Here is a 27,655-nt window from a genome sequence, read left to right as displayed (position 1 = left end):
TTTAATTTTGGTCATGTTTTCAGTTTAATTTAGCTGTTTCCAGCTTGCTATATGTTTATACTTGCGATGTTTGTTTACCGCTTTTCCTATTACTGTGAAGAGGGAGGAAGTTACATCTGCCACCGCTATGATATTTAAGTCATCAGCCATCTGCTGTGACCCGGGAATTTAACGCCTGCTTTCACGCACACTGCTTCCAATGTCAATCGACACGGGAAATTGTTTTCACACACAACTGCTGCACGGTTAAGTCCCGCGATATTCCCGTTGTTTTGGAGTATGTGATAGGGGCTCAAGTTACATCCAGATACTTTAGGTTGCAGTTTATGGGTCATGCGAAGGCAGTGGACCTACTTAAACATTTCAGTTTGCCTTTCGAATGAATGTGAATTTCGCCGTTTTAACTCGAGAGTTAGCCATGTTCACTGGGGTCTTGGCAGGTGCACTAGCGGCTAGCCTGTTACAGAAGATGGCTGGTCTGAGTCCTGTCCTCCTCCTCTTTTTGTCCATAATTATTGTGTGCGTGTGTGTGTTTAAAAAAATTCTGACAGACTTTATAATGTTACTTTAAATGTGTTTTAATTGTAGCTCCAATATATGTGCATTCTTTTGTCAAACACACTTAGTAATTGAGGTTAAATTTGATGTTCAGTGCTTTATTTATTTAATATGATTCAATATGATCTAAATAATGGGTGCGAGAAAAGTATTAATTTTCAGTTGAAATGGCATTAAAAAAGGTTTTAAAAGTCTTGAATTTAGATTTATCAATCCTGGGGGGACCCTGGAAGGAAAAATGGAACAGCTCACCAACATCAACACCTCATCCTCACCGTGAAGCATGGTGGAGGGAGCATCGTGATTTGGGGCTGTTTTGCTTCCTCAGGGCCTGGACAACTTGCAGTCATTAATGAAAGAATGAAGTCAAAAGTTTATCAGGATGTTTTGCAGGAAAACCTAATGCCGTCTGTCAGACAGTTGAAACTAAAAAGAGGATCGATGCTGCAACAACACAATGATCCAAAATACAGAAGTATCAACTTCAGAATGGTTTCAGAAGAACAAAATACACGTTCTGGAGTGGCCAAGTCAAGGTCCAGACTTGGACCCCATTGAGATGCTGTGGCATGACCTAAAGACATCAATTCATCCCAGAAATCTCAGGAATCTGACTGAACTACAGTTGTTTTGTAGAGAAGAATGGGCCAAGATTAGTCCTGATCGATGTGCCAGACTGATCTGCAGCTACAAGAAGCGTCTGGTTGAAGTTATTGCTGCCAAAGGGGGGGGGCACAAAATATTAAATGTGATGGTTCACTTACTTATTTGTTCCCCTTCTGTCATTGTTTGCATACTATCCTCATCAAAATATGAAAACCTGTAAATGTTTGGGTGGTTTTAGTTAAAGCAGACACTTTTTTCATATGTGTGATTTTGACAAAGATCAGATAACATTTGATGGTGATTTTATGCAGAAATGTGTGAAATTCCAAAAGGTTCAGATACATTTTCATACCACTGTATTATGATGTACAGTTGGAGTGTCCAAGATCAATGTGTCAATGCACGCGAATCACGTCGTCAGCACCATCAAGACGTCATCATTAGCATTCATGTTATAGATATCATGGAAAACTAGCCTTCAAGTCGTTATGTTTTAGTCTTAGGTCAAGTTCAAGGTGGACTGTGACATTAACATTCTTAGCTCAATTGCGACCATAAAAGGTTACCATTGAATAAGGTTATTTGTGATATTTAATAATTACTGAATAAACAACTTAATGTATAATGTAGTCCAATTTGGTGTGTAATCATGTTATGCTTTTAATTAATATCGAGTTGTATTGTAGTATTCATTTTTGTCAACTCAAGTGGATTTAATTGGCCTTTTGTTTGTGCCTGTATTTTAATTCTAGACCATCTGTAAAAGGCCATTTTAACCTAGGCTTTGGTAATTTTGTGGACGTGCAGCTCCATACGCAATTCGCGTCCTCTCAGCTAGCTCGTGATTTTAGAAATGTCAAGATGATAATAACAATAATGTGTTGAATGAATTGCATCCTGCAATAATTTAAAAGGTTCAGTGCACACTGTTCACATATTTATGAATAAAATTGACACATCTATGTCCAACACATTTATCAGCAGAGCTGAGTATATTGTCTGGCTTTGCCTCAATCTGCAGACCCCTCAGATTTGATCCAGAACATTGGTCTACTTTGCGCTGGAACTTTGATTACCTCTTTTGGATTGTTAAAGAAGTGTACAATTTCACCAGAAAATTGTCACTTCCACCAGGCTTGTCTGCAGTTTACCTTAGATGTCTGGCAATTTGAAAAAGTATATACTAGTATATACACAATGCTCTCTGTACCACTTTCATGCTGGAGTGCACGAGAGCAGTGTGAATGAAAATAGGGCCCATAATTTGAAGTGAGTTTACTGGGATACGAGCTGTTGCTTTCTTTCTTTATTTTTTTCAGTGACTGGTGAACAAAATCTTAAGAAGCAAATGCCAGCTATTGACAGTGAACTCACGTCATGACAGGCTGTTGTTTGGGATATACTGTATAGTGAACAGTTCTTCAAAAAAGAAAAAAACAAGCCTATATATTGCTGTTACGTCCCACGTACGGCTCGCGAAAGGCGTAACATAAAACGATCCACACAAGTTCACAAGTGGCACAAATTTATTTACATAGTCAAACTCGCAATGAACAATATATACAAAATGTGGATGAAGCGTGTCTTCAGGGTAAGCCCAGGCCAAAACAACAAACAAAAGGAATCTACACTTCAACCCCACCCGCTAACTAAATCTTGATCGTAAAAAGGAAAGAACAAAAAGACAACCACTACCTTAGCTTCTTACACTAAACAAAACAGGAGAAAACGGGTTAAACAGAAATGGCAGCTTACCCCTACTGCTTCAGTGCTCTTATTTACAGAGGTGAACAAAAACGATCCAATAATGGCAAAACACAAAAGACCTCACCGAAAAAGCAGGAGAGTATCAAAATAGCGATCAAAGCGCACGAGAGTGAAAGGCGATCAAACAGCTGGCAAGGAGGACCGCGGCACGAATACTGTCAAATGCTACCTCAGCTGTCAGCTAACAGCGTCTGACTTTTCAAGCCAGGCGCCCTTTCTTCGTGGCCAATCAACGGTGGCGACGTCATCGTCGACCCGTCCGGCGTCGATCAGCTTACGTCACAGTGGGATGGGAAGCAGCCAGCTGGCAGAGGCGACGATCAGCTGACTGAAAGAGTCTCAAAGAAAAAACAATTAAACGGCCAGGGCTGTCACAATTGCCATTGGTATCTGAAAATTACTGTCAGTTTTAACATAAATCAAAGACAATTACATATTAATATGAAGTAGGTGAAAACCACAGACTCTTGACTGACACAAAGTAAGTTTCTTAGATATTTTCCTGTCATTAATTTAAATTTGTTTTCATCCACCACTTACTAATAATACAACTACATATGATTGAAACAAAGACTGACAAGGATAGAGAAGCGCCCAGCTGGCCATGAGGATGTTGGCAATGATGTAATGATGGTGTAAGTGAGGTGGGTTGTGAGCACAGATGCACCGTCAATTGCTCACTGACTGGCAGCCTTTTGAAGAATGTTTTGTTGAAGTGGCATGTGTGCAAGATGAGATCCCCGAATGCCACACTCTTGTCATTCAAAACCAGAAGTACTGTATTTGTCGAAATGGAGATTTTAATTTTAAATGCATGTTCTTTTATCTGAGCAAATTTGGAAATGCTGGACCTCCACCCAGCCGTCTTCCACCACTTTTTTCCTGAGATCAGGTCACAGGTGGAACTGCTTAAATAATGAAGCTCAGACTTCATTCGCCCAAGCAACTTCATCCCACTCCCCCAGGGAGATCCGAAGACATTTCTAGGCCAGCTGGGAGCGTGTCCTGGCTCCATCTTGAGGCCTCCTTTCAGTGAGACAAGCCCTGAACACCTCATCCGGGAGTCGTTCAGAGAGCATCTTTATCAGATGCTTGAGCCATTTCATCTGGATTCCCTTGATGCGAAGGAGCAGCGGCTGTACGCTGAGCCCTTCCCAGAAGACCAAAGTTCTCATTCTATCTCTAAGGGGGAGCCGAGACTCTCTCAAGAAGAAACTCAAGGGGCCACTGGTCAGATGGTGGGGAAGCAGTTCCCTGTTGTAGTCCCATTGTTCCCTGGTCAGGCGCCACTATTTAAAAGGACACAAATCCCCTTCACAATCTGGTCACACTGTCAGATTAATGGTTGCCAGTCATGAAGCCATTCATCAATCCATCCATCATTTACCACTTAATCCGGGGTCGGGTCGCGGGTCAGTAGCTTTGGCTGAGAAGCCTAGACTTCCATCTCCCCAACCACTTCAACCAGCTCTTCCGGTAGGATCCCAAGGTGTTCTCAGGCCAGCCAAGAGACACACTAGTAGTCTCTCCAGCATGTCCCGGGGCCTCCTGCAGGTGGTACATGCCCGGAACACCTCTCAAGAGAGGCATCCAGGAGGCATCCAAACCAGATGCCCGAGCCACCTCAACTGACTCCTCTCAACACAGAGGAGTAGTGGCTCAACACAGAGTCCCTCCCGATAACCGAGCTTCTCACCCTGCTTCCATCCAGTCGTGAAGCTGGCATGCATAATACGAACGAGTTCCGTTTCCGTTCTGTGTAAGTCGGAATTAACCTTTTAAGTACCCCTGAATGTGATCAAAAATCTCAAAATAAATATCCAAAAACAATTATCATACGCCATATTAATAAAATAAAAAAATAAGATACTGCACTTACCATCAATGCTGGTGGATGGTGAAAAATCTACACTGAGTATGCCAGTTTGTTCACAATTCGAGACACAAGAGTTCTTGTTTCACTGATGTTTACTGTAGTTTTACTTTTAAACCATATCCACACCGTAGAACACTTTGGCCTGCTAGTGAACAGACAGGTAAGTCGATGTGATTTATGAAGCTTATTTAGAGCTAGATTTCAGCAACTTAAACGAGGTCAAGCTGCTTATGCTACACCGTTGCTTTCTGCATCGGACTAAACTTAGAAATTTCACCATTTTAACTTGTAGTCAAATTATTATCACCAATGTAGACCCAAGGATTGTGCAATGACAACAGGGGAAAAAAACGAACGCAGAAAAATTAGTTATATTAAATTAAATGTTTAAGTTAAATTTTTAATTAACAGTCGAGACAACAGCTCCTCTTATTGGCGAAGCAAATATTTGCTGGGAAACTTGACAGCTGTTTCACTGAGAAAAATACAGAGCTCAAACAAACACTCTACACAATTACGTGACAAAAAAATGACAAAAAATAAAAACAACGGGAGACAAAATGGCGGACGAGACGCCGGCGTAGTAAAGTCGAAATCACATAAGTCTAGTAAATCGCAAACCGGGAACTAGCTGTCGTGGGCCCCACTTTTGTTATGGCGTGACTCTTCCAGGTGGATGGCTGTTGTGGTGGGGTGGCAGGTGGCTTCCTCTTGCTTTCTTGCCCTCATTTTCACCCTTGCCCCCTGTACCCCAATATCCTGCCCGGGCCCCAGCAGTGGCTGGCATCCTGCTCGCGTTGCTTTGATGTGGGGGGGGGGAATGGGAGTCAGTGCCCTCATCCTGTTGCTGAGGGCTTGTTAGGGGCATTCTGATATGCTGGGAGTCAGCGCCCTCATCCTGTTGCTGAGGGCTTGTTAGGGGCACTCTGATAGGCTGGGGGACACCCTGGGTCCTAGGGTGTGGGTTGTTCTCCACTGGCTATGCGTGCGGGCTGAGTGGCGTGCTACCTACACCCCCATGAGATTGTGGGGTGGTGGGAGGCCTGTCCGACAGCTCATTTGTGGCAATTTTATTTTCTGCATGACTAGCATACACGTTAGAGTGGGTTCACACATGACTATGTGCCACTACACATATGCGAGTATATAAAACTTTGGGTGCCAGGACAGCTAAAAGTTGGATTTCGACTCATCAATTCCCACAGGTGATTTATCTTAATACTGGGTTCGCTACTGCACATTACTAACATAACTTGTCACTCACCTTGTCACTCACCTATGAATCCTTCGGTATTCCCTCCTCACATGGTGTCCCCTTGGTAAGAGTAGTCATATCAAGATAGCAACACTTACATTAGGTAGCATATACTGTACTGTGCAAAAGTTTTAGGCAGGACACCTGCCTAAAACTTTTGCACAGTACTGTATATTTTTATTATATTATGTATATACAGGATATACTGTATGTATATATTTTCCCCAAGTGGAAGCTTCCATGATCCTAATAAATTTAATAATTTATTAGAAAAGATAAACAAAATGAAATTATCATTGACAACGTCAAACAGTCCCTCTGGTAATGCATAGTTCATTCCTAGTTCCTAGTTCCATAGTTCAAATTTAATAATTAAAAAAATATATATACAGTACTGTGCAAAAGTTTTAGGCAGGTTTCCTGTTTCCAGGTTTCCTCTGTTTTTTCTGTCTCTCTCTCGCTCTTTCTTTCTTGCTTTCTATAACTGAACGACACAATTTAAACAACCACAATGCGACTAGAGTAAACTCCTACATGGAATATTATAACTGTTCCAACCCAAGACAATCAGATTTACCATTGTCTGTATCTAAGCTTCTACACAGGACAAATTCCTCCATTCCTACCTCCCTCTTGAACAAGACCCTAAGATGCTTAACTTGAAGAAGGACCTCATGTCTGACCTGGTGAGGGCATTCCTCTTTCCCCCTGCAAACTGCTCCAGTGAAAGTTGAAGGTAGTGGCTTAATGAAGCCAACAGAACAATATAATCTGCAGAAAGAATAAAGGCAATACTGAGATCACCAAAGCAGACCTCCTCAATACCTCGGCTGCGCCTAGATATTCTGTCCATAAAGGTTATAAACTCAATTGGTAACAAAGGGCAGCCTTGATGGAGTCCACCCCTCACTGGAAACTAATCCGATTTACTGCTGGCAATGCGGACCAAACACTTGTCGTACTGGGATTCATATCAGGGTGCCTGGTACCCTACATTTCTCACAGCACACAATTGAACACTTCTTAAAAACAAAGCTTATATACTGGTTGGGCGAACTCCCATGCCCCCTCATCAACCCCTAAGGCCCTGCTTCCAAGGAGCTTTTTGATAACATTAGTGACTTCAACCCTACAGAAACTGTAGGAAAGCCCACCTTAGAGTAAAATATTTGGCTTACAGTATTTTCACAATATTCTGGGTTGATGTCAGCAGCACCCCATGCTCACTATGTTCAGTCCGTGTGGAATACTGATCTTTGTGAAGCTTAGAGAAAGAGAATGTTTTCCTTTCTTTTTTATGCCATTCGAATTATCTTAGTCGATTATCGTTTCAGCATTTATGGCCCTCTGTCATCATGTCGGGTATTCAAAATCAATTGGGTGCTTGCTTTACCAGAGGGCAGATCTGCCTGATAAAATCTAGATGAAGATCAAACCATAAGATATCAGAAGAGTGCTTGCTTTGATGTAGAAAGTAACAAGTGGATTTTTATGAATGATTGCTTGACAATTACAACATGGCAAACACTGTAAAACAAACGCTGCCTTGTTGAAAAAAAGAAATACATAGACACATTTACTGCATGGAAGGCACAGCAACAAGCCAGTCACATGACCAGCCCCTCCTCTTCCAGCCACTGCAGGAGATGTAATAGCCATTCATCCATTTTCTATACTACTTATCCTGTGTGAACAGCTGTAATATTCACACATCAAATCCAGCTTAGGCCTATAGCATAAAGCCATGTTTTCTGGCAAACAATACTTTTTAATGCAATGCTGTGTAGTGAACACAGGAGGTATCAGCAATACAAATGACCTATAGCTGAGTAGCTGTAGCTAAGTCCTGAATCAATGATGCATGAGATTTAGCTGCATTATGTTTTCAGACAAGTCAATCTTTCGTACATCCTTTGATTTGAATTTCACCAAACACACACACACACACACACACACACACAGTCCCAACTTGAGTACCATAATCATGTGTTTCACAAAGAGAGTTTCCTTCATTAAGAGTTGCTGACCTTCTAAAACAACACTCTCCTTTTCTGTGAACTGAGAAAAATTGCAGCTTTGGGAAGCTTTTATGGTGTGCTGACTGAACATTTGCTTTTTAGATGAGCAGATGGCATGTCCTTTGAGAATTTATGATACTTAGTCTTGCCTCATCCATCATCTCGTTTCTTGCTCTCTTGTTTTAAACTGTTTTTGTCCCGGTTTAACAAGTATTGCCCATGCCTTCCCTTCTAGAGAAGAAAAAAAAAGTTCTGTCAAGAAGTATTTTTTAAAATGTCCTTATTAATTTGACGGGGAATTCATTTGAACCTAGCAACAGAAATGTTGAAACTGCAGTGTTCCAGGTAGTATAACACATACATCGTAATAAGGAAATGAGACTGATTTTATCTGGGGAAAAATAACAAGGTGCCATTGCTCAAATACCGTATTTTCTGCATGATAAGATGCTTCAGAGTATAGGGTGCACCTTCAATGAATGGCCTGTATTAAAAGTTTTCATATATAGTGCACACCACATTATAAGGCGCAGTACTAGTACTAGTAGTGGTGTTAGTAGTAGTGATTGGGGTTGCATTGTGCAGCTACTTGATGAAGCTGACATGGCATGACATATAAGGCGCATCAGATTATAAGGCACACTGATAGATATAGAATTTAGAATCCTCCAGCTTTTGCCTTCTGTCGTCTTCCAGCAGTACACCTGGGTGACGACACTTTGGCTGCTCGTTCACGGCTGATGTGCTGTTGTGGTACGCCAACTCGTCTTTACAAAGGCTGCAGAAGACTTTCATTTTTTTTCCCTTCATTCATTCATACATTTATACAGTATACACCTGTATACATACATTCATACATTTTCCTTTATTCATTAATTTATATTCATACTTTGGACATCTTCTCCGCTTTTTGGGCTGTTGCATTGTGCCGTTGTCCTCTTCCCCACCCTAACGCCAGTATCGGCTATTTCAGCTGTGCACACGTGTTTTCAACTGACTGTATACACGCATTGATGTCTTTAAGTCATCAACGTTCGACGATATGTTGTGCTAGTCGACATATTTACGTCATTGCGGACGTTGACTAGTAGGGATGACTGTAGTTGATGGGCCTTGGCTTGGCCCATCTAATAAAATTCCTCAACTTTATTCTTATGATTTACAGTTTTGTCACAGATTACTTGAAAAAGTCATTTAATTACTGATTGCTGATTACGCCTCAAAATAGTAATACAGCTCCTTTAATGATAACTTCATTATCAAAGTAACTAATTTACTTTAAAAGTAATTTATCAGTTACTTTTTACTAATTTTTCTCCCTTTGCCGCCTCAACATAAGAATGACAACAGTAAAATGTCAACGCATGTAATTGACTTTCCAATAATTTAACTTATATAAGATAAGAATTTTTCACATAAGGCTTTAATTATCATCAAATTTAATCAAGTCGATGGAGTTGATTTCAACCACCGTTGACTCGCGCTAGCTTAGCCAGTCCGGAGCCCTAAAACTAACAAATAACTGATAAATAAATTGTTTTTTTTGTTGTTTTGTTTTTGTTTTTTGTTTTGTTTTTTTTGGGGGGGGGGGGTTATGTGATCAACTTCTTCTGTGACAATTGACTTCTTAACTTGTGTGTGTGTTGAAGTCTTGATTATGTCTCTCCTCGCTTTCTTTGTAGTTACCTGAACGATCTGGAAAGGATAGCAAAAGCAGATTACATCCCCACCCAGCAAGATGTGCTGCGAACTCGTGTCAAGACCACTGGCATCGTGGAAACTCACTTCACGTTTAAAGAGCTGCACTTCAAGTAAGGCTGAACCGTTGCTGATCTTCCTGCTGTAAAAACAGACATACACTCCCGCCCACTCGCACTAAAAACACATAACATCCATGCTCACCTGCTCTAAACAAAGCAATCACTAAGGCCATTAGTCTCATTGAGCGGAAAGTGATCATTTCAACATGAATACAACCTTGAAATGGGCAACTCAGACAAATTATTAGAGCAATTAAAAGCTTAATTATTATGATTACACAGAGTAAATAAATTAGTTCCTCACCCACACACTCCATTTGTCTGTCTATAAAAATGTTTTGCAACACATAAAATATGGCTGGATGCAGCCTAGCACTTGTGTGGGATGCTAATGGACTGACATCGCTGCTTACAGAGGATATATGGACACCGGAGGTTTATGTATTCAAACATATGACAAATGGGCCTGTGCATAACAGTGTGTAAGTGCATATGGATGAGAGCAATTTGGCCCTAAATTGCAGCATAGTTGCCCTTTTTATACAAACCATTGCAGGTACCCAGAAGATTTATACTACATTACAGTAAGTGAGCATAACATTTGACAAATTTCCTAAATGGTTAACACAATATTTAATCACAGAAATTCTTTTCAATCCCGATGACGGTAATGTCATTGAATTATGAAAAGAAGTAAAGTTATTCCCTTCTACAAGAACTACTTTTATTAAAGGCGTTCACAGAAGACTTGTAGTTCTTAAAATATAAACGTTATTATGAGTTAAAATAATTTCATATTGAAACCCCTCTTGATGTTTTCGTATTTATACAATTTGTAAAATTAGTTTTAACTAGTAGGTCGCAATTGTTGTTGACGTCACAGGGCTGTGATGCCACATGGTTACGCTGCCTGGCTTCCAGAGTATGACTCTAGCGAACATGTCATCTGTTCAACCCTTTCAATTTGAACCCGAGAGAAACGCTCATGAGCATGACAACACTGTATATATTTAACAAAACGCATAGCAGAAGCAAAGTGAACAGGAAAGATGGGATGAGACGAGACGAGAGTAGGAAAAAAAAGTGTTCTACTAAAATATGCTACCCTGGCGAAACATGCTACTAGAGGCGAATTTGACACCCAAAGTACTACCGTGCGCTTTCAGCTTGTTTTGAATAGATGCTTGTTTTGTTTAGATGTTGAGACAGAGCATACTAATGACGCCTTAAGAAAAACTTTAACGTGTTAAACGTAGACTTCATAATGATATTGATGGGACTAATTCCCCACACGCTGTGCCACTCCTTCAAGGAGAGGACCGTCCCACACTTCGCTTCAGTCGGTCGAAGTCGGTCGCAGTTATTCTCAAACACATGCAGCGATCCAACGCCAGCTTTAGGTTGAAAAAGTATGAAAGCTGTACCACATACAAACAGGAAGGATTGTCCCAGGAGTGATTTGTTTGATGATTCAAGGTAATTATTATAGTTTTGGTACCATGCATGTATTTTGAAACGTTGTGGAAAAAAATCAATGGGAGAAATTAACTGCTATGGCATTGGCATCATAGTTAGCAATATTTACGTAAAATAAATGCTACCTGCCCCTTTTTTTGCTTTTAACCAAGAATCGAGACTGATTTACGTTCATATCTATAAAGAATTCAGGGATTTAAGCTTTTATTCACAAGAATTTTCAACATAAAAAGCTCTTTGTGGTGATAAGGCGGCGCCACAGTAGCTTAAAAAATTGCAGCACATTCAACATGTTTACGTAAAATAAATGAAACTGCCCGGTTCTATGCTCTTTTAACAAAGAATCGAGGCCGTTTTACGTCCATATCTATAATGAATTCAGGGATTTAAGCATTTATTCACAAGAATTTTCAATGTAAAGAGCTTTTGTGGTGATAAGGCGGCGCCACAGTGGCTTAAAGACTAGCAGCACTTTCGACATATCGTAAAATAAATGCTAACTGCCTGTTTTTTTGTTTTGTTTTTTATTGCTTATGACCAATAATCGAGACTGTTTTCGTCCATATCTATAAAGAATTCAGGGATTTAAGCATTTATTCACAAGAATTTTCAACGTAAAAAGCTTTGTGTCTGTGTTTCCACTCGATCAGTTTTGACGGAGATAGCCCCCCTATTAATAATCCCGTCAATATATTATGAAGTCTATGCTTTAATAATAATAATATGAGTGATAATGCAATTACTGTAGAAGCGCAACAATGAATCAGCAGTTAATCAATTATTAAATTACACAGCATCGATTTTGGTAATTGATCATTTAAAACTTAATATTGTAGAAATAATTTGAATTTCCGCCTCTCAGCAGTTAATTTAATCTAATTCCTTCTGTCGTTCATGAAAGTAGTCTGTTTGTTTGTATTTTGGATCAAAATAAGTTTGCGAACATCTCCTTTTACTTTGGAAAATAATTACACAAAATGATCTGACAGTCACAGACCAAACCAGAAAGTACAGTGCCTTGCAAAAGTATTCGGCCCCCTTGAATCTTGCAACCTTTCGCCACATTTCAGGCTTCAAACATAAAGATATGAAATTTAATTTTTTTGTCAAGAATCAACAACAAGTGGGACACAATCGTGAAGTGGAACAACATTTATTGGATAATTTAAACTTTTTTAACAAAAAATTGAAAAGTGGGGCGTGCAATATTATTCGGCCCCTTTACTTTCAGTGCAGCAAACTCACTCCAGAAGTTCAGTGAGGATCTCTGAATGATCCAATGTTGTCCTAAATGACCAATGATGATAAATAGAATCCACCTGTGTGTAATCAAGTCTCCGTATAAATGCACCTGCTCTGTGATAGTCTCAGGGTTCTGTTTAAAGTGCAGAGAGCATTATGAAAACCAAGGAACACACCAGGCAGGTCCGAGATACTGTTGTGGAGAAGTTTAAAGCCGGATTTGGATACAAAAAGATTTCCCAAGCTTTAAACATCTCAAGGAGCACTGTGCAAGCCATCATATTGAAATGGAAGGAGCATTAGACCACTGCAAATCTACCATGACCCGGCCGTCCTTCCAAACTTTCTTCTCAAACAAGGAGAAAACTGATCAGAGATGCAGCCAAGAGGCCCATGATCACTCTGGTTGAACTGCAGAGATATACAGCTGAGGTGGGAGAGTCTGTCCATAGGACAACAAATGCACAAATCTGGCCTTTATGGAAGAGTGGCAAGAAGAAAGCAATTTCTCAGAGATATCCATAAAAAGTCTCGTTTAAAGTTTGCCACAAGCCACCTCGGAGACACACCAAACATGTGGAAGAAGGTGCTCTGGTCAGATGAAACCAAAATTGAACTTTTTGGCCACAATGCAAAACGATATGTTTGGCGTAAAAGCAACACAGCTCATCACCCTGAACACACCATCCCCACTGTCAAACATGGTGGTGGCAGCATCATGGTTTGGGCCTGCTTTTCTTCAGCAGGGACAGGGAAGATGGTTAAAATTGACGGGAAGATGTATGCAGCCAAATACAGGAACATTCTGGAAGAAAACCTGTTGGTATCTGCACAAGACCTGAGACTGGGACGGAGATTTATCTTCCAACAGGACAATGATCCAAAACATAAAGCCAAATCTACAATGGAATGGTTCAAAAATAAACGTATCCAGGTGTTAGAATGGCCAAGTCAAAGTCCAGACCTGAATCCAATCGAGAATCTGTGGAAAGAGCTGAAGACTGCTGTTCACAAACACTCTCCATCCAACCTCACTGAGCTCGAGCTGTTTTGCAAGGAAGAATGGGCAAGAATGTCAGTCTCTCGATGTGCAAAACTGATAGAAACATACCCCAAGCGACTTGCAGCTGTAATTGGAGCAAAAGGTGGCGCTACAAAGTATTAACGCAAGGGGGCCGAATAATATTGCACGCCCCACTTTTCAGTTTTTTATTTGTTAAAAAAGTTTAAATTATCCAATAAATTTTGTTCCACTTCACGATTGTGTCCCACTTGTTGTTGATTCTTGACAAAAAATTAAAATTTTATATCTTTATGTTTGAAGCCTGAAATGTGGCGAAAGGTTGCAAGGTTCAAGGGGGCCGAATACTTTTGCAAGGCACTGTAGTAACAGAATCAGCGATGTTTGTGCATTATTATTATTATTTTTCATTCATACATTCTATCTCCCATTACACTAATCCTCATGGAGGTCGTGGGAGTGCTGGACCCTATCCCAGCTAATATTATTACAAATCCAAGAAAACAATAATTGAAAATGTGTCTGTTATTACAATAATCATTGGTTGCAGCCCTAAAAACAATAAAGAAGGCACCAGTTGCCTTGATTCAGCCTTTTCTAATCAACATGACCATAATGCCTAAGAATCTAAGCTTACATTTTTGGGGAGTGTCAGTGACAGTTTTGACTGCATATTCACTTTATCACATTTTGGGTGCACCACAGTGAGATTACAGGACTTTATTCAGAAACGATCATCAACGATACTCCAAGATTTCCTGGAGCCTGCCAGTGGCGCTCCAATGTATATACTGGAATGTATATACATTAGGGCTGCACAAACCATTATATTTATAATTGATTAATTAATAGATTAATTGATTAATTAATAGATTAATCAATTAATTGGATAAATGTCACTTTTTTCAGTTACCTTCACAATATAACTTAAAGTTGTTTTAGGCACGTTGTAAGTAACAAGGAAGACAAGATGGATGACTTCTTCCTTCAAAAAAATTTTATTACAGCTTCCTGACTTATTGGTATGGAGGACCAGGAGTGCAAAAATTACACAATTAAATAAATTATTAAATGTGTCATTAAAATGCTTCTATTTCAATATTTATTTCAGTTTATTTGTTTCATTATTTATTGATTTCACTTTTTATTTATTTCCATCTTGCGCTCTTGTTCCTCTTGGACCGCATGAAATATCAGTCATTGGCTCATCAATAATCTGTCATTGGCTCATCAAACTCGGTGGGCGGGCGTGAACTAGGTGCGCGTGTCAAGCTACATAGCTCTGGTGTCAAGCTAGTGCTCCTTCCTTCCCAACATGGCAGCGATTGCTGAGGTTCTGCATGAGCTTTCCCGGAATTTAATAACAGACATGTTAGACCTTGCAGAACACGTTGACGCAGGATATTCAGACCCTGAGCATGTGGCTTACAAAACACATCTGTTTATGGGATGCCCAGGCCGAGGTCAACCAAGCCATCAGCCGATTACAACGTCAGGAGATTGTGGGCAGAGTCCAGATAGGGAGAGTAGGCTTAGGATGGGGAGATGCACCACGGTTCTGGTCCAAGGCCAACCGCAAGGAAAGGAAGGAGATGGTGGTAGCCGAGGTGACGAGGATGGAGGAAGAACGCTACAAAATCAAAGCTGTGTCACAGGGTCGGCAAGGAGGCTGGACAACCTGGGAGGGGATCACAAACAGAAACATCAGTTGGTCAGACGTGTGGAAGATCCCACAGGCAAGACTCAGCTTCCTCATCCGCTCAACCTATGACACGCTTCCCTGCCCTCGAAACCTCCACCAGTGGTTTGGGAGGGAGGAATGGTGTGCACTCTGCAATGCTCCCAACGTAAGTCTGCAGCACATCTTGTCAGGCTGCAAGATCGCGCTCTCTCAGGGCCGTTACAGGTGGCGCCATGACCAAGTCCTGAGGAAGCTGGCCGAAGTGCTGGAGGACTGTCGGCAGGGAAGCAGATTATTACCACCTGCAGAGGGCTCCACCAACTTTGTCACAGAAGGAGGGGCCAGGAGAATTATCAGACCAAGGACAACACCGAGGCCCTTTTCCCATGGTTATCAGGAGTGGAGCATGAGGGTCGACCTTGGCAGAAAGCTGCAGTTCCCCACGGATATTACCATCACCTCTCTCCGCCCAGATATAGTCGTGTGGTCAGCCGAGGCAAAAGCAGCGTTCCTTATCGAGCTCACAGTACCCATGGAAGAGGAGCTTGAGGCCGCCTGTGAACGCAAGAAGGACAAGTACTACAAGTAGCTGGTTGCTGAGTGCCGCGAGGCTGGCTGGAAGACTACCATCTACCCAGTGGAGGTTGGATGCCGAGGCTTCATGGGGATGTCAACAACACGCCTCCTGAAGGACGTGGGACTCACGGGCAGAAGACTAAAGAAGGCAATAAAAGACCAGGCAGAAGAGGCTGAAAAGGGGAGCTTTTGGCTCTGGCTCAGGAGGAATGACAAAACCTGGGGGAAGAACACCTAACCCCCAGACAACAGCCGCAGGGGACAACACCCATCAGCTGCATGGGGTGATAGGGAGACGTCCCTGTCACTGCTCCGCCACCAGGAGACGTACCAGAATCAAAGGAGCGAAACGTTGGTGAATGGTGGTTTCTGGCTGATGACCCTGCAGCTGACTGATGGGCACCGGAGGAGGTGCGACAGGCAGTAATGCCCAGCAGGAAATACCATCTTCCTGTATAATCCTATAGTGTATATTGCAATAATTAAATATAAATGGAAACAAATAAAAATTGAAAGAAAGAAAGAAAGAAAAATTGAAAAAATAAATATGAATTGAAATATAAAAATAAATATTGAATTAAATAGATAAAAAATTACATAAATAATATTGCAATAAATAAATATAAATTGAAATAAATGAATAAATATTGAAAAAATAAATAAATATTGAAATATAAGCATTTTAATTACACATTTAATAATTTATTTAATTGTGTATTTATTTCTTCATTTATTGCACTCCTGGTCCTCCATACAACTGTAGTCTACAACTGCACTGTTATAAGTACATAAAACTTGTTTTTCATAAAGGTTCTGAGTATAAAACATATACATATATAACACATATAGTGCTGCTAATTGACATTTTTAGCAAACAGTTGTTCATATATACAATCCAAATCCAATTTCTCTTGTTTGACAATTTACAGTTTGAATGGGAGTTTGTGTTGAAAGCTGTTACATGAATGGGCCTTTTGTTTGTGGTTTCTTTATAAAAAGAATAGGGCTGTCAAATTTATCGCGTTAACCGGCGGTAGTTATTTTTTTAAATTAATCACGTTAAAATATTTGACGCAATTAACGCATGCACTGAATGACCCGCTCATGCATTGCCTCAAACAGATTACAATGACGCCGTTTATGCACATTAAGAGTGAAGAGAATGCCACCGGCCGCTTGCGGGCAGCGCCGTTCCATACTAATGTTATTCCTTCTAATATTGGGAGAATTAGTAGTTGTGAGACGTTCATGCTGTTGCATTGTGGTATTTGCGCTCCACACATATTTCTGTAAGTTTTCTTTCTTTTAGTGGCAATTATGTGTCTCTTGTTGTATTTTGGGTAAGATATGTACAGAGATATACAGTATATGCAACTCCTTCATAACAAACATAAGTATGATTTAGTGAAAGCACAACAAAAATAGTATTCCTATCTCAAAAAAAAATAATAATAATGTTCACCAAAAGAAAATCACTTCAATCTGTAGAAATGAGACCCTATTCTCACACAGTTAAACAACAATGCAAAGTGAACTGGCATTCCCAATCAAAATAGCTATGCAAAATACACATAAAACTTACCCAGACTTTGGTCACTCTATTCTTATTATTGTTAAAGTTTTATTCTTATAATAATTATATTAACTCTACTTTTGATTGAAAATTTTACAAATTTTGTTAAAACGAAAACATGAAGCGGGGTTTTAATATAAAATCACTTTAACTTGTAACTATAACATTTATCTTTTAAGAACTACAAGTCTTTCTATCCGTGTATCCCTTTAACAGAAAGAATGTTAATAATGCCATTTGTGGATTTATTGTTATAATAAACAAATACAGTTCTTATGTACAGTATATTGTATGTATATATCTTTATTGTGTCTTATCTTTCCATTCCAACAATAATTTACAGAAAAATATGGCATATTTTAGAGATGGTTTGAATTGCGATTAATTACGATTAATTAATTTTTAAGCTGTGATTAACTCGATTAAAAAATTTAATCGTTTGACAGCCCTAAAAACGAAATTAGACAACTTTACTATCTAACAATAACTCAAGTGTCACTATGCCTCTTCAAAACACAATACAAACCGACACTTAAGACACTGATTAGCATAATCCTTAACCATTTTAGCGCTCTGTTTTAAGTAGTAACGTTTCATCAACAAAGAATACAAACAATACAATTGGCTTCATTTACTCACCTCTGACGGAGGCACAACTGGATCTAACAACACAAAAGACAATCTAATTCTCGACACTTTGAAATACAATACGGTATTATTGATTCAGCAACCCAACCTGAGTGTAGCAGTGAACTTTCTCTATCTTGCGCTAATCCCTAATGCAAGCATGCGGCGCCTCACATTACACACGAACGAGGACCTAAATGGGACTGCTCGTAGTGCCAAAACCGATTATCAAATTTGTTGGCAACTAAATTATTAATTAATTTAATCGATTGTTGCAGCCTTAAAGTGCCTATGACAGATAAAAAGCATGTTGATTTCATATTTCTTGTGGTATTTTATGCTCCTGAATGAAATGGACCGCTTGGATGTGGGTGGAAGCGATCGAAATATTTCTACAATTTTTTGAATCTGGCGCCATGAAATTGAGTGACTTCCTGGATTGGAGAAGAATGCGAATGTGACATCAGCGGGCTAATCATCTTCAGTTGACAGCACGACACTATGCAAAACGACTGCGGATTCAGCTGTTTTTGCGGATTATTTCATTTATTTTTCGCATCACACCAGCCCAATGCACTGCAGGATTTTGTTGCTGCACCAGAGAGAGGCGTGTTAGCCTTTTTGGGTTTTAAAAGTTCCCGTTCAAACAAGTGCCAAAACAAGTCCAACAACTGTGGGACCACTGGACAAGGAAGTGACTAAACTACGTGTTTTATATTATGTCAAATACTGGGATCATGGCACACATTTTAATGAGGAGGTGGCTTGCAGTTTGTGGGTGATGCCCCTTGTCAACCGAGAAGGCCACTCTGCCGACGACCGGCAGCTTGTCACACACCATGGTCACTTCAACCCCCCCCTCGGTCCTATTCTCGTGCCTGCCGAGAATACGCTTTCCTCGGCTTGGCCACGGGCAGCCCCCCACTCCGACGTCGACCGGTTTGGCTGGCCGAACCGGCCCGCTTGGTCCTGTTCGTGTGCTCGCCGAGAATGCGCTTTCCTCGGCTTGGACACGAGCAGCCCCCTGCTCCGACGTCGGCTGGTTTGTCAATTGATCCAGCCCCCTCGTTCCTATTTGCGTGCCTGCCGTGAATGCGCTTTCCTCGGCTTGGCCACGAGCAGTCCCCCGCTCCGACCTCAACCGGTTTCTCCACCAAGAATGGGCTATTTTGGGTGTTCATTCCCGGCGACGAGCACTGCCAGCCCACCGTGTCCGCATTAAGATGATGAGCCGTAACTTGCTCGCCGCCGGGGGGGGGCGGAGAAGAAAAACAACCCCGCCGACGTGTGGGACATGAGTCGGGGTAGTTTTATGTGATTTTTCATTTTCGAAAGGCGAGAATAAGACTTGGAAAAGCTGCTCGGTTCCGTTTAGCATGTCGGATAGCTGTCACTCCTCCTGTTTTGTTTACGCTCTTTCCTCCGTATGGGAGGGTTATTATTAAGCCGTGGCAGGGAAATGACAAGAGTCGAACTAACTCCGGTGGCATAAAATACCGTTCGGTAGAGGAAGAAGTCGCCAGTTTTGACCATTATGCCGTAATTTTGCCCTGTCGAACTGAATAAATGCATTTTTAATATTTCATATTCCATTTAGCACAAGACTCTTATTTGTCATGACCATACCATTTATTTAGCAATTGGGGAAAAATACATAGATAAAAGAATATCCTGTAAAAATATTGAATTAGAGATTGAAACACTCATGACATTTTGCTGCTCTCTGTCATATTTTCCTCGTTCTGAATCTTCCCCCTCAATGGGCTGAATTCTAAGTCAGATGAAATCTTGACCCTGCCAACGTCATCATCCAGCCTGGGGACGCTAGAGAGCTATAATAACAGGCGGGTCTAAACGGTAGATTTAAAGACTAATTTCTCGTCATCTGTGCTTTGTGTATAGTCGAATCTCAAAATATGATTCTAATTCACAGAATAATACAATTTAAGATTCTTTTTTTAATGCTGTCATTGGCAATTTAACATACAGTACCGTATTTTCCGCACTATAAGGTGAATCGGAATATAAGGCGCATCTTCAATGAATGGCGTATTTTAAAACTGTTTTCATATACAGGGTTCACCGCATTATAAGGCGCAGTAGGAGTGGTTGGGTTGCGCTATAAATCCACTAGATGGTGCCATGCCATGGTTAACCAGTATTGATCCCTATATAAGGCGCTTCGAATTATAAAGCCTACTGTCTGCTTTTGAGAAAATTGTAGGCTTTTAAGTGTGCCTTATAGTGCAAAAATATGGTAATTAAAAGTAAAACAAATTTGCTTGTCATTTTTTTAAATTATTCCTTTTACTATACTGTATAAAAAGCTCAGTGTTTCCAAGAAAGTGTATCATGTCTCTTCGAGGCTGCGTTAATGCTCGCTGAGATTGTTTTCCACCTGCTTCACTTCAAAAAGCAGGCTCATAAAATGTTAATGTACATTGAGGGATTGAATTTCACTCCAATTTTTTCGCCGTGTGTCTTTTAGTACCACCGTGCTCCGTCTGTTCTGCCTCCTCATCGCATACACATTAACTCGCTCATGTGTCTCCTCTGCATCATCTCCCCCTTTCAGGATGTTCGACGTGGGAGGCCAGCGGTCCGAAAGAAAGAAATGGATCCACTGTTTCGAAGGCGTCACAGCTATTATCTTCTGCGTTGCTCTCAGTGCATACGACCTGGTCCTGGCCGAGGATGAGGAGATGGTGAGGACCGGCGCTGCATCCTGCTGTGACATATTCATCTACACCGATGATGAACATTAATCTTCTCGTTACAGGGCTTTTAACATGTCCTCATATGATTGCGCAATCCATTTTGCTGTTAAATTAATTGAGTGTTCGAATCCAAAGTGGCGTGCACCATTTGACCCTAATTATTTGAGCAGGTTATGAATTTAATGCTTCAACAAACCCCATTGCTACTACAGTATGTCCTTGCCTTTGAACTAGTGAACAACAGCTCTCCCTAGTGGCACACAGCCAAAAAAGTAATTCAATTAGGAAAATTTCATGAAAAAATTCTGTCAATGGAACAAGAACATCTTCCTTGGCAACCTTTCTTTAACAAGTTAACATAGCCAGCCTAAAAATAGAACATAGATGATGTTTTCATATGACCTACACACAATAGGAATATTATTTTCCACATAAATTTATTGAAAGCACCATCCGCCTAAGAGACTATAAATTTTAGTACTTCTGTTAGTGCCTGTAAAGTGAACAGCAATGCTGAAAAGGTTTGGCACACCACAGAGAAGGGTCGTCACCCAAACCAGCTAAATTTCAGGAAATACAGCATGTGACACATATATGTAATGAAAATTGAATATCATGAAAGATCAAACTGTGCCGGATAACCATTAATGCGAATGAGGTTTTTCAAGGTCTAATATTGTGGCGGAGTTGGTCCTCTCATTGTGCCATTTCACACTACAAAATCAAGAAAACATCGATATGATCACATTCAGAGCTACGTACATACATTGCACATTTTCAGACCTATGACGCAAGGCAAGACAAACTTATTTGTATAGCACAATTCAACAAAGGCAATTCAAAGTGTTTTACATCAGATGAAGGTCATTAAAATCACATTAAATCAAAAGAACGTTAAAACAAAGGCAATCGAAACAGGAAATAAAATTATACATAAAAATCACATTATATTGAAATAAGAAATGGCAATAAAGCAGAAAAGGAATAAAAAGCCTTGAAGTTTTAAATATGTAGACAGTTATGGATATGCTGTCATATGCAAAATCTTTTTTAACCCTGATTTAAAGGAGCTAACAGTTTTATCACACTTCAGACCTTCTGGTAATTGATTCCAGTGATGAGGAGCATAATAACTAAATGCTGCCTCACCCTGCTTGGTTCTTGTTCTTGGAACATACAAAAGACCGGTTCCAAATGACCTTAGGAGTCTAGATGTTTTGTAGGGATTCAACAAATCAAGCATGTATTTTGGTCCAAGGCCATTAAGTGTTTTGTGGACAAGCAGTAGTATTTTATAGTCTATCCTTTGACTCACTGAAAGCCAGTGTAACGATTTCAAAACCTGTGTAATATGGTCCAATTTCCTTGTATTTGTATGGACTCTGGCATCAGCATTCTGTACTAGCTGCAGCCTCCTGACTGATTTTTTATCAAGACATGTTCATATACCGTTGCAATCGTCCAATAAGTTTTTCCATAAGTTTTTTCATGTCCTGTTGAGTCAGAAGCCCCTTAATCCTGGCTATATTTTTTGGTGGTAATAAGCAGATTTAGTGACTGACTTTAAATTTAGAATTTTAGATCTGAGTCAATAATTATGCCAACATTTCTGACGTGATTTGTAGCTCTAAGTGACATTGTGCTAAGGTCCGTGCCTTTCTTTGACCTTTTTTTTTCTTTTTTTTCCCCAAAAATGATCATCTGTCTTCTCCACATTTAGCTGAAGAAAATTCTGGCACATCCATTCATGATTTAATGAATGCATTTACCCAGGGAGACTCAGGGACTATAGTCATGTGGGGACACAGAAATTTAGAGTTGTACAGTTGGGCAAATAAGTATTTAGTCAACCACTAACTGTGCAAGTTCTTCCACTTGAAAATATTAGAGAGGCCTGTAATTGTCAACATGGTTAAAACTCAACCATGAGAGACAGAATGTTGAAAAAAAAAAACTGAAAATCACATTGTTTGATTTTTAAAGAATTTATTTGCAAATCATGGTGGAAAATAAGTATTTGGTCAATACCAAAAGTTCATCTCAATACTTTGTTATGTACCCTTTGTTGGCAATAACGGAGGCCAAATGTTTTGTGTAACTTTTCACAAGCTTTTCACACACTGTTGCTGGTATTTTGGCCCATTCCTCCTTGCAGATCACTTCTAGAGCAGTGATGTTTTGGGGCTGTCATTGGGCAACACGGACTTTCAACTTCCTCCGCAGATTTTCTATGGGGTTGAGATCTGGAGACTGGCTAGGCCACTCCAGGACCTTGAAATGCTTCTTACGAAGCCACTCCTTTGTTGCCCTGGCTGTGTGTTTGGGATCATTGTCATGCTGAAAGACCCAGCCATGTCTCATCTTCAATGCCCTTGCTGACAGAAGGAGATTTTCACTCAAAATCTCTCGATACATGGCCCCATTCATTCTTTCCTTTACACAGATCAGTCGTCCTGGTCCCTTTGCAGAAAAACAGCCCCAAAGCATGATATTTCCACCCCCATGCTTCACAGTTGGTACGGTACAATTCAGTATTCTTTTTCCTCCAAACAAGAGAACCTGTGTTTCTACCAAAAAGTTCTATTTTGGTTTCATCTGACCGTAACACATTCTCTCAGTCCTCTTCTGGATCATCCAAATGCTCTCTAGCGAACTGCAGACGGGCCTGGATGTGTACTTTCTTCAGCAGGGGGACACGTCTGGCAGTGCAGGATTTGAGTCCCTGGCGGCGCATTTTGTTACTGATAGTAGCCTTTGTTACTGTGGTCCCAGCTCTCTGTAGGTCATTCACTATGTCCCCCCGTGTGGTTCTGGGATTTTATGCTCCCCGTTCTTGATATCCTTTTGACACCACGGGGTGAGGAGGCAATTGAAAGTCCGTGTTGCCCAACGACAGCCCCAAAATATCACTGCTCTAGAGGAGAGCTGCATGGAGGAATGGGCCAAAAATACCAGCAACAGTGTGTGAAAAGCTTGTGAAGAGTTACAGAAAACGTTTGGCCTCTGTTATTGCCAACAAAGGGTACATAACAAAGTATTGAGATGAACTTTTGGTATCGACCAAATACTTATTTTCCACCATGATTTGCAAATAAATTCTTTAAAAGTCAAACAATGTGATTTTCTGGGTTTTTTTTCCACATTCTGTCTGTCATGGTTGAGGTTTACCCATGTTGACAATTACAGGCCTCTCTAATATTTTCAAGTGGGAGAACTTGCACAATTAGTGGTTGACTAAATACTTCTTTGCCCCATTGTATGTCATCTGCATAGGTGTGATAGGAAATGTCATACTGTTCCATGATCTGAGCTAGGGGAAGCATATAGATGTTAAATAAGACTGGTCCAAGAATGTACCCTTGAGGGACTCCCCACGTGAATTTGGTTCCTTCTGACTGATTGTTTCCGACTGACACAAAGAAATCCCTATCATGTAAATAAGATGTGAACCCCTGAAGAACAGTGTCAGTGAGCGCTACCCACTATTCTAATCTTTTGAGTAGTATGTTGTTATCAACCGTGTCGAATGCGGCACTGAGATCCAATAGTGGCAGAACAGATGATTTGCCTGCATCAGTATTCCGACGAATATCATTTAGGACTTTGATAAGCATGGTCTCAGTGCTGTGTTGTCGCCAAAACCCAGACTGAAATAAGTTGAAAAGATTGTTTTGCATCATAAAAATCTGGATCTGTTCGAACACAACCCTCTCAATAATTTTCCCAGGAATGTCTATGAATGTAGTTAGAAACAATTACTTGGAATATACTTCACAAGGTTTTAAAAGGTTTTATTAAAAAGGGCGGGGGGTGCTTGAATGAAACAAAATGTTATTCCACAAAACTGTCTGGTACAAAGAATTATCTGGGCACAAAAAGCATACTTTGCCGTAATTTGAAATGTTTAATCCAAGGGCATAGGTTTGCATAGGGATGGTAGGGATATAACATTACCAAATTTTCAGGCTTCTGAAAATTAAACTTTTAAGCAACCTTGTTTGCATACTGTATAATGACTTGAGTTATACAGGTAATATACAGGTAGATTGTCTTCCCATATGTTGTAAGGATAGAATTGACCCTACCATATTAAGTGAATTATTTTCATTATGTTCAGACTTACATGTACCCCTTTTTACTTGCTTAAATGTGCCAGGCCATTTTTGTTTCCTCAAACGCACGTTTCATTGGCTGATAACTTGACCCCCTTCCCCCCCCCCCCCCCCCCCCCACACACACACACTGGCCACACCCAACAGAAATACATCATGCCCCCTCCTCTGCCCGCTTCAAAGAGGAGGGGTATAATAAGTGTTTTTCGGCCAGCAGCAGCAGCAGCCACTGTAAGTAATGTAAAAAGACATCAATGTTGTGGAGGTGGAATTTTTGTACTGAAAGTCCGACCTGCATCAGAGTTAGCATAACATTAAACAGTGTGAATTTGTTAACCTGCAAAACTCGAGTAGGAAGCTGCTTAGAAAGTAGTGTCCTCCTGTATGTGTTTGCTACTGTTAACGTTAATTAAACTGTAGTGAACCGAAGTCTACCCCCTTCTCCCTGATTTTCATTTTTATTTCATTTATGTGGTCTTAAAGCAGCTCAAAGAAGCATTTTTTTTTTTTTTTTTTTTTTTTTTTTTTTTTTTTGAGTTTGAATGTGCGTGTGGACAAAAGCAGTCGTGTTTTACCTGAAGAAAAGGTCCATTTTTATTTATTTTTGTTATTCCCTGACTAAGCAATTTTTTCAGTTATACTTAATTTTATTATTTAGACAGAGAATGTTGAGTGTTTAAATATTGCAATTTAATTTGCTAATAAAATCCAGACATTTATTCTGGAAGTTGTCTAAACATTTCTTTAGTAGTTTTTGAAAACAAAGGTTTGAATGGAATGGTGTATAACCTGAGGCAATACATCTGAAAGTTAGTATAAGTCAATGCAGATTTATTTTGCATCGATCATTTAGCCTATCAATTAATTAGGTTCACATTTGTGAGAAATGTAGCCATGACCCCCATTCACCCAATCTGTCTGTTCTTATTAATGTCCCGTCCCCAGCAAAAAGTGTACATGCAGGTGATGCTGTTATGTAGTCCCTACCAATGTTGAGACCAAACCTACGCCATTGGTTTAATCATGTGCAGTTTTTTTATGACAATGGGCACCTTCTTCTTTAGAATCGCATGCATGAAAGCATGAAGCTTTTCGATTCCATCTGCAACAATAAGTGGTTCACCGAGACCTCCATCATTCTCTTCCTCAACAAGAAGGACCTCTTTGAGGAAAAGATCACCCGGAGCCCCCTTGCCATCTGCTTCCCTGAATACACAGGTAGAAGCTGTTCCTAAACTTCTCAACCGTTCTTACCCTGGAATTTAAGTTTTGCATGGTCGCAATAACTCTTGATACACTTTAAGAACAACAACAACAATCCATCTGTCTTCTTCTACAGGCTCAGCAGCCTTAGCAGGGAAGCCGAGACTTCTGCATTATTATCAATTACTTTTTTTATTACTGTTCAGTTATTTTTTGTGTTGTTTTAATGCCAGAAGCATATACTGTGGTGATATGCAAACCCCATAGGTACTCCTCAGTGGAGAGCAAAAATGTACAATAAGAACACTTTCGTGAAGTTGACCCCAATCAGACGCAAGTTTATATAAAAATGAAGTAAATTGATTTGGTGACATTTTTGCTTGTTTGTGCTGTAAAAAGTTGTGTTTGCAGTGCTATCATTTTTAAGATATTTACAATTCTTTTATAGGTCAACGAGCCCCCCATTTTGATTAAAAATGGCTTAAAATGGTGTCAGTCGTTTATGCTTCGTTTGTGCTGGAAAATATTTCGTTTGTGCTGCTATCGTTTTTGAGATATTCATTTCGAGCGATGACGTCACACAGCCCTCCCCATCTACGACGGACCGGAACTGCAATGGTGCCATTCGTTTGTGCTAGGTTTGTGCTCGTTTGTGCTGTATTATAGATACTATATTGAGTGGGCCTGAACAATATTGGAAAAAACTATTGCTGTGATTTTTTTGTGGTTTGCGATATTATATTGAGATATCAAAAAAAATATGTATATTTTTTTTTAAAGAGATTTTCGCTAGATGACTTGATAAATATAATAAATATGATCAGTTTTAAACATAACTGTCCAACCAAATCATTTTTGAACAAGAAAAAAGTACTGTAGTAGAAAAATCCTTGGCTTTATTAAATACTTCTGTTTATCTACCTTAGCTGTGAGTGTTGGAGTGACATGTAGAAATGACAAACTTCTCATGATCACTTCTGGCATTTATTTTATGTCTCGAATGTCTCCACACACACATTCATTCCAAAGCGGCTTCCCTCCAGAAACTGTTTAACAAGTTAAACGATGATTGACACTTGCTGCGCTGTGATGTCCGCTTCTTTGGCAAGATCAAAGACAACCAGCATCGTTAACTTTAATAAGCAAGTGCTGCAGTGACTGTGAGGTTCAAAGAGCTGGGGGAGGGAGGGTGTGAGGCTGTGCGCAGAGCAGAAAGCAAGGCGTATGGATTAAAAAAAAAACTATCGCACGTTCTTGTAATGGGACTATGCACACATCGCGATGGCAATGTTTAAACGATATATCGTTCAGGCTTAATATTGAGATACAGTGGTACCTCGACATACGATCACTTCAACACACGATCTTTTCGACATCCAACGTAAAATTTGACTCATAATCTGTCCTATATTCGACGGCATACTCGAAATACGATGATTAATGACAGCGCAGCAGTTTCTTTGTTTTCCTGCGAGACGGACGCACGGTGGATTTTTTTCTTATCAACATGGGTTCCAAGAATGTTTGTGGAGGTGGTGAAAAAAGGAAAAAGGCTTACCATTGAAATGAAGATTGAAATTTTGGAAA

At 40.1% G+C, this 27,655-nt stretch overlaps 1 protein-coding gene across 1 annotated transcript in view; it reads left to right on the top strand.

The window, feature by feature from the left end:
* The window catches only part of LOC130921374 (guanine nucleotide-binding protein G(i) subunit alpha-2), a 157,094-nt gene that overhangs the window by 123,773 nt on the left and 5,666 nt on the right, over window positions 1-27,655 (top strand). Inside the window, exons 5-7 of the mRNA XM_057845197.1 lie at window positions 9,763-9,891; window positions 20,612-20,741; window positions 25,930-26,083. Of these exons, the coding sequence (XP_057701180.1) occupies window positions 9,763-9,891; window positions 20,612-20,741; window positions 25,930-26,083 (413 nt within the window). The remainder of the gene's footprint in view (window positions 1-9,762; window positions 9,892-20,611; window positions 20,742-25,929; window positions 26,084-27,655) is intronic.

The sequence above is a fragment of the Corythoichthys intestinalis genome, chromosome 9 (assembly GCF_030265065.1).
Source record: "Corythoichthys intestinalis isolate RoL2023-P3 chromosome 9, ASM3026506v1, whole genome shotgun sequence".
Taxonomy (NCBI): domain Eukaryota; kingdom Metazoa; phylum Chordata; class Actinopteri; order Syngnathiformes; family Syngnathidae; genus Corythoichthys; species Corythoichthys intestinalis.
This window is presented reverse-complemented; position numbering and strand designations above follow the sequence as displayed.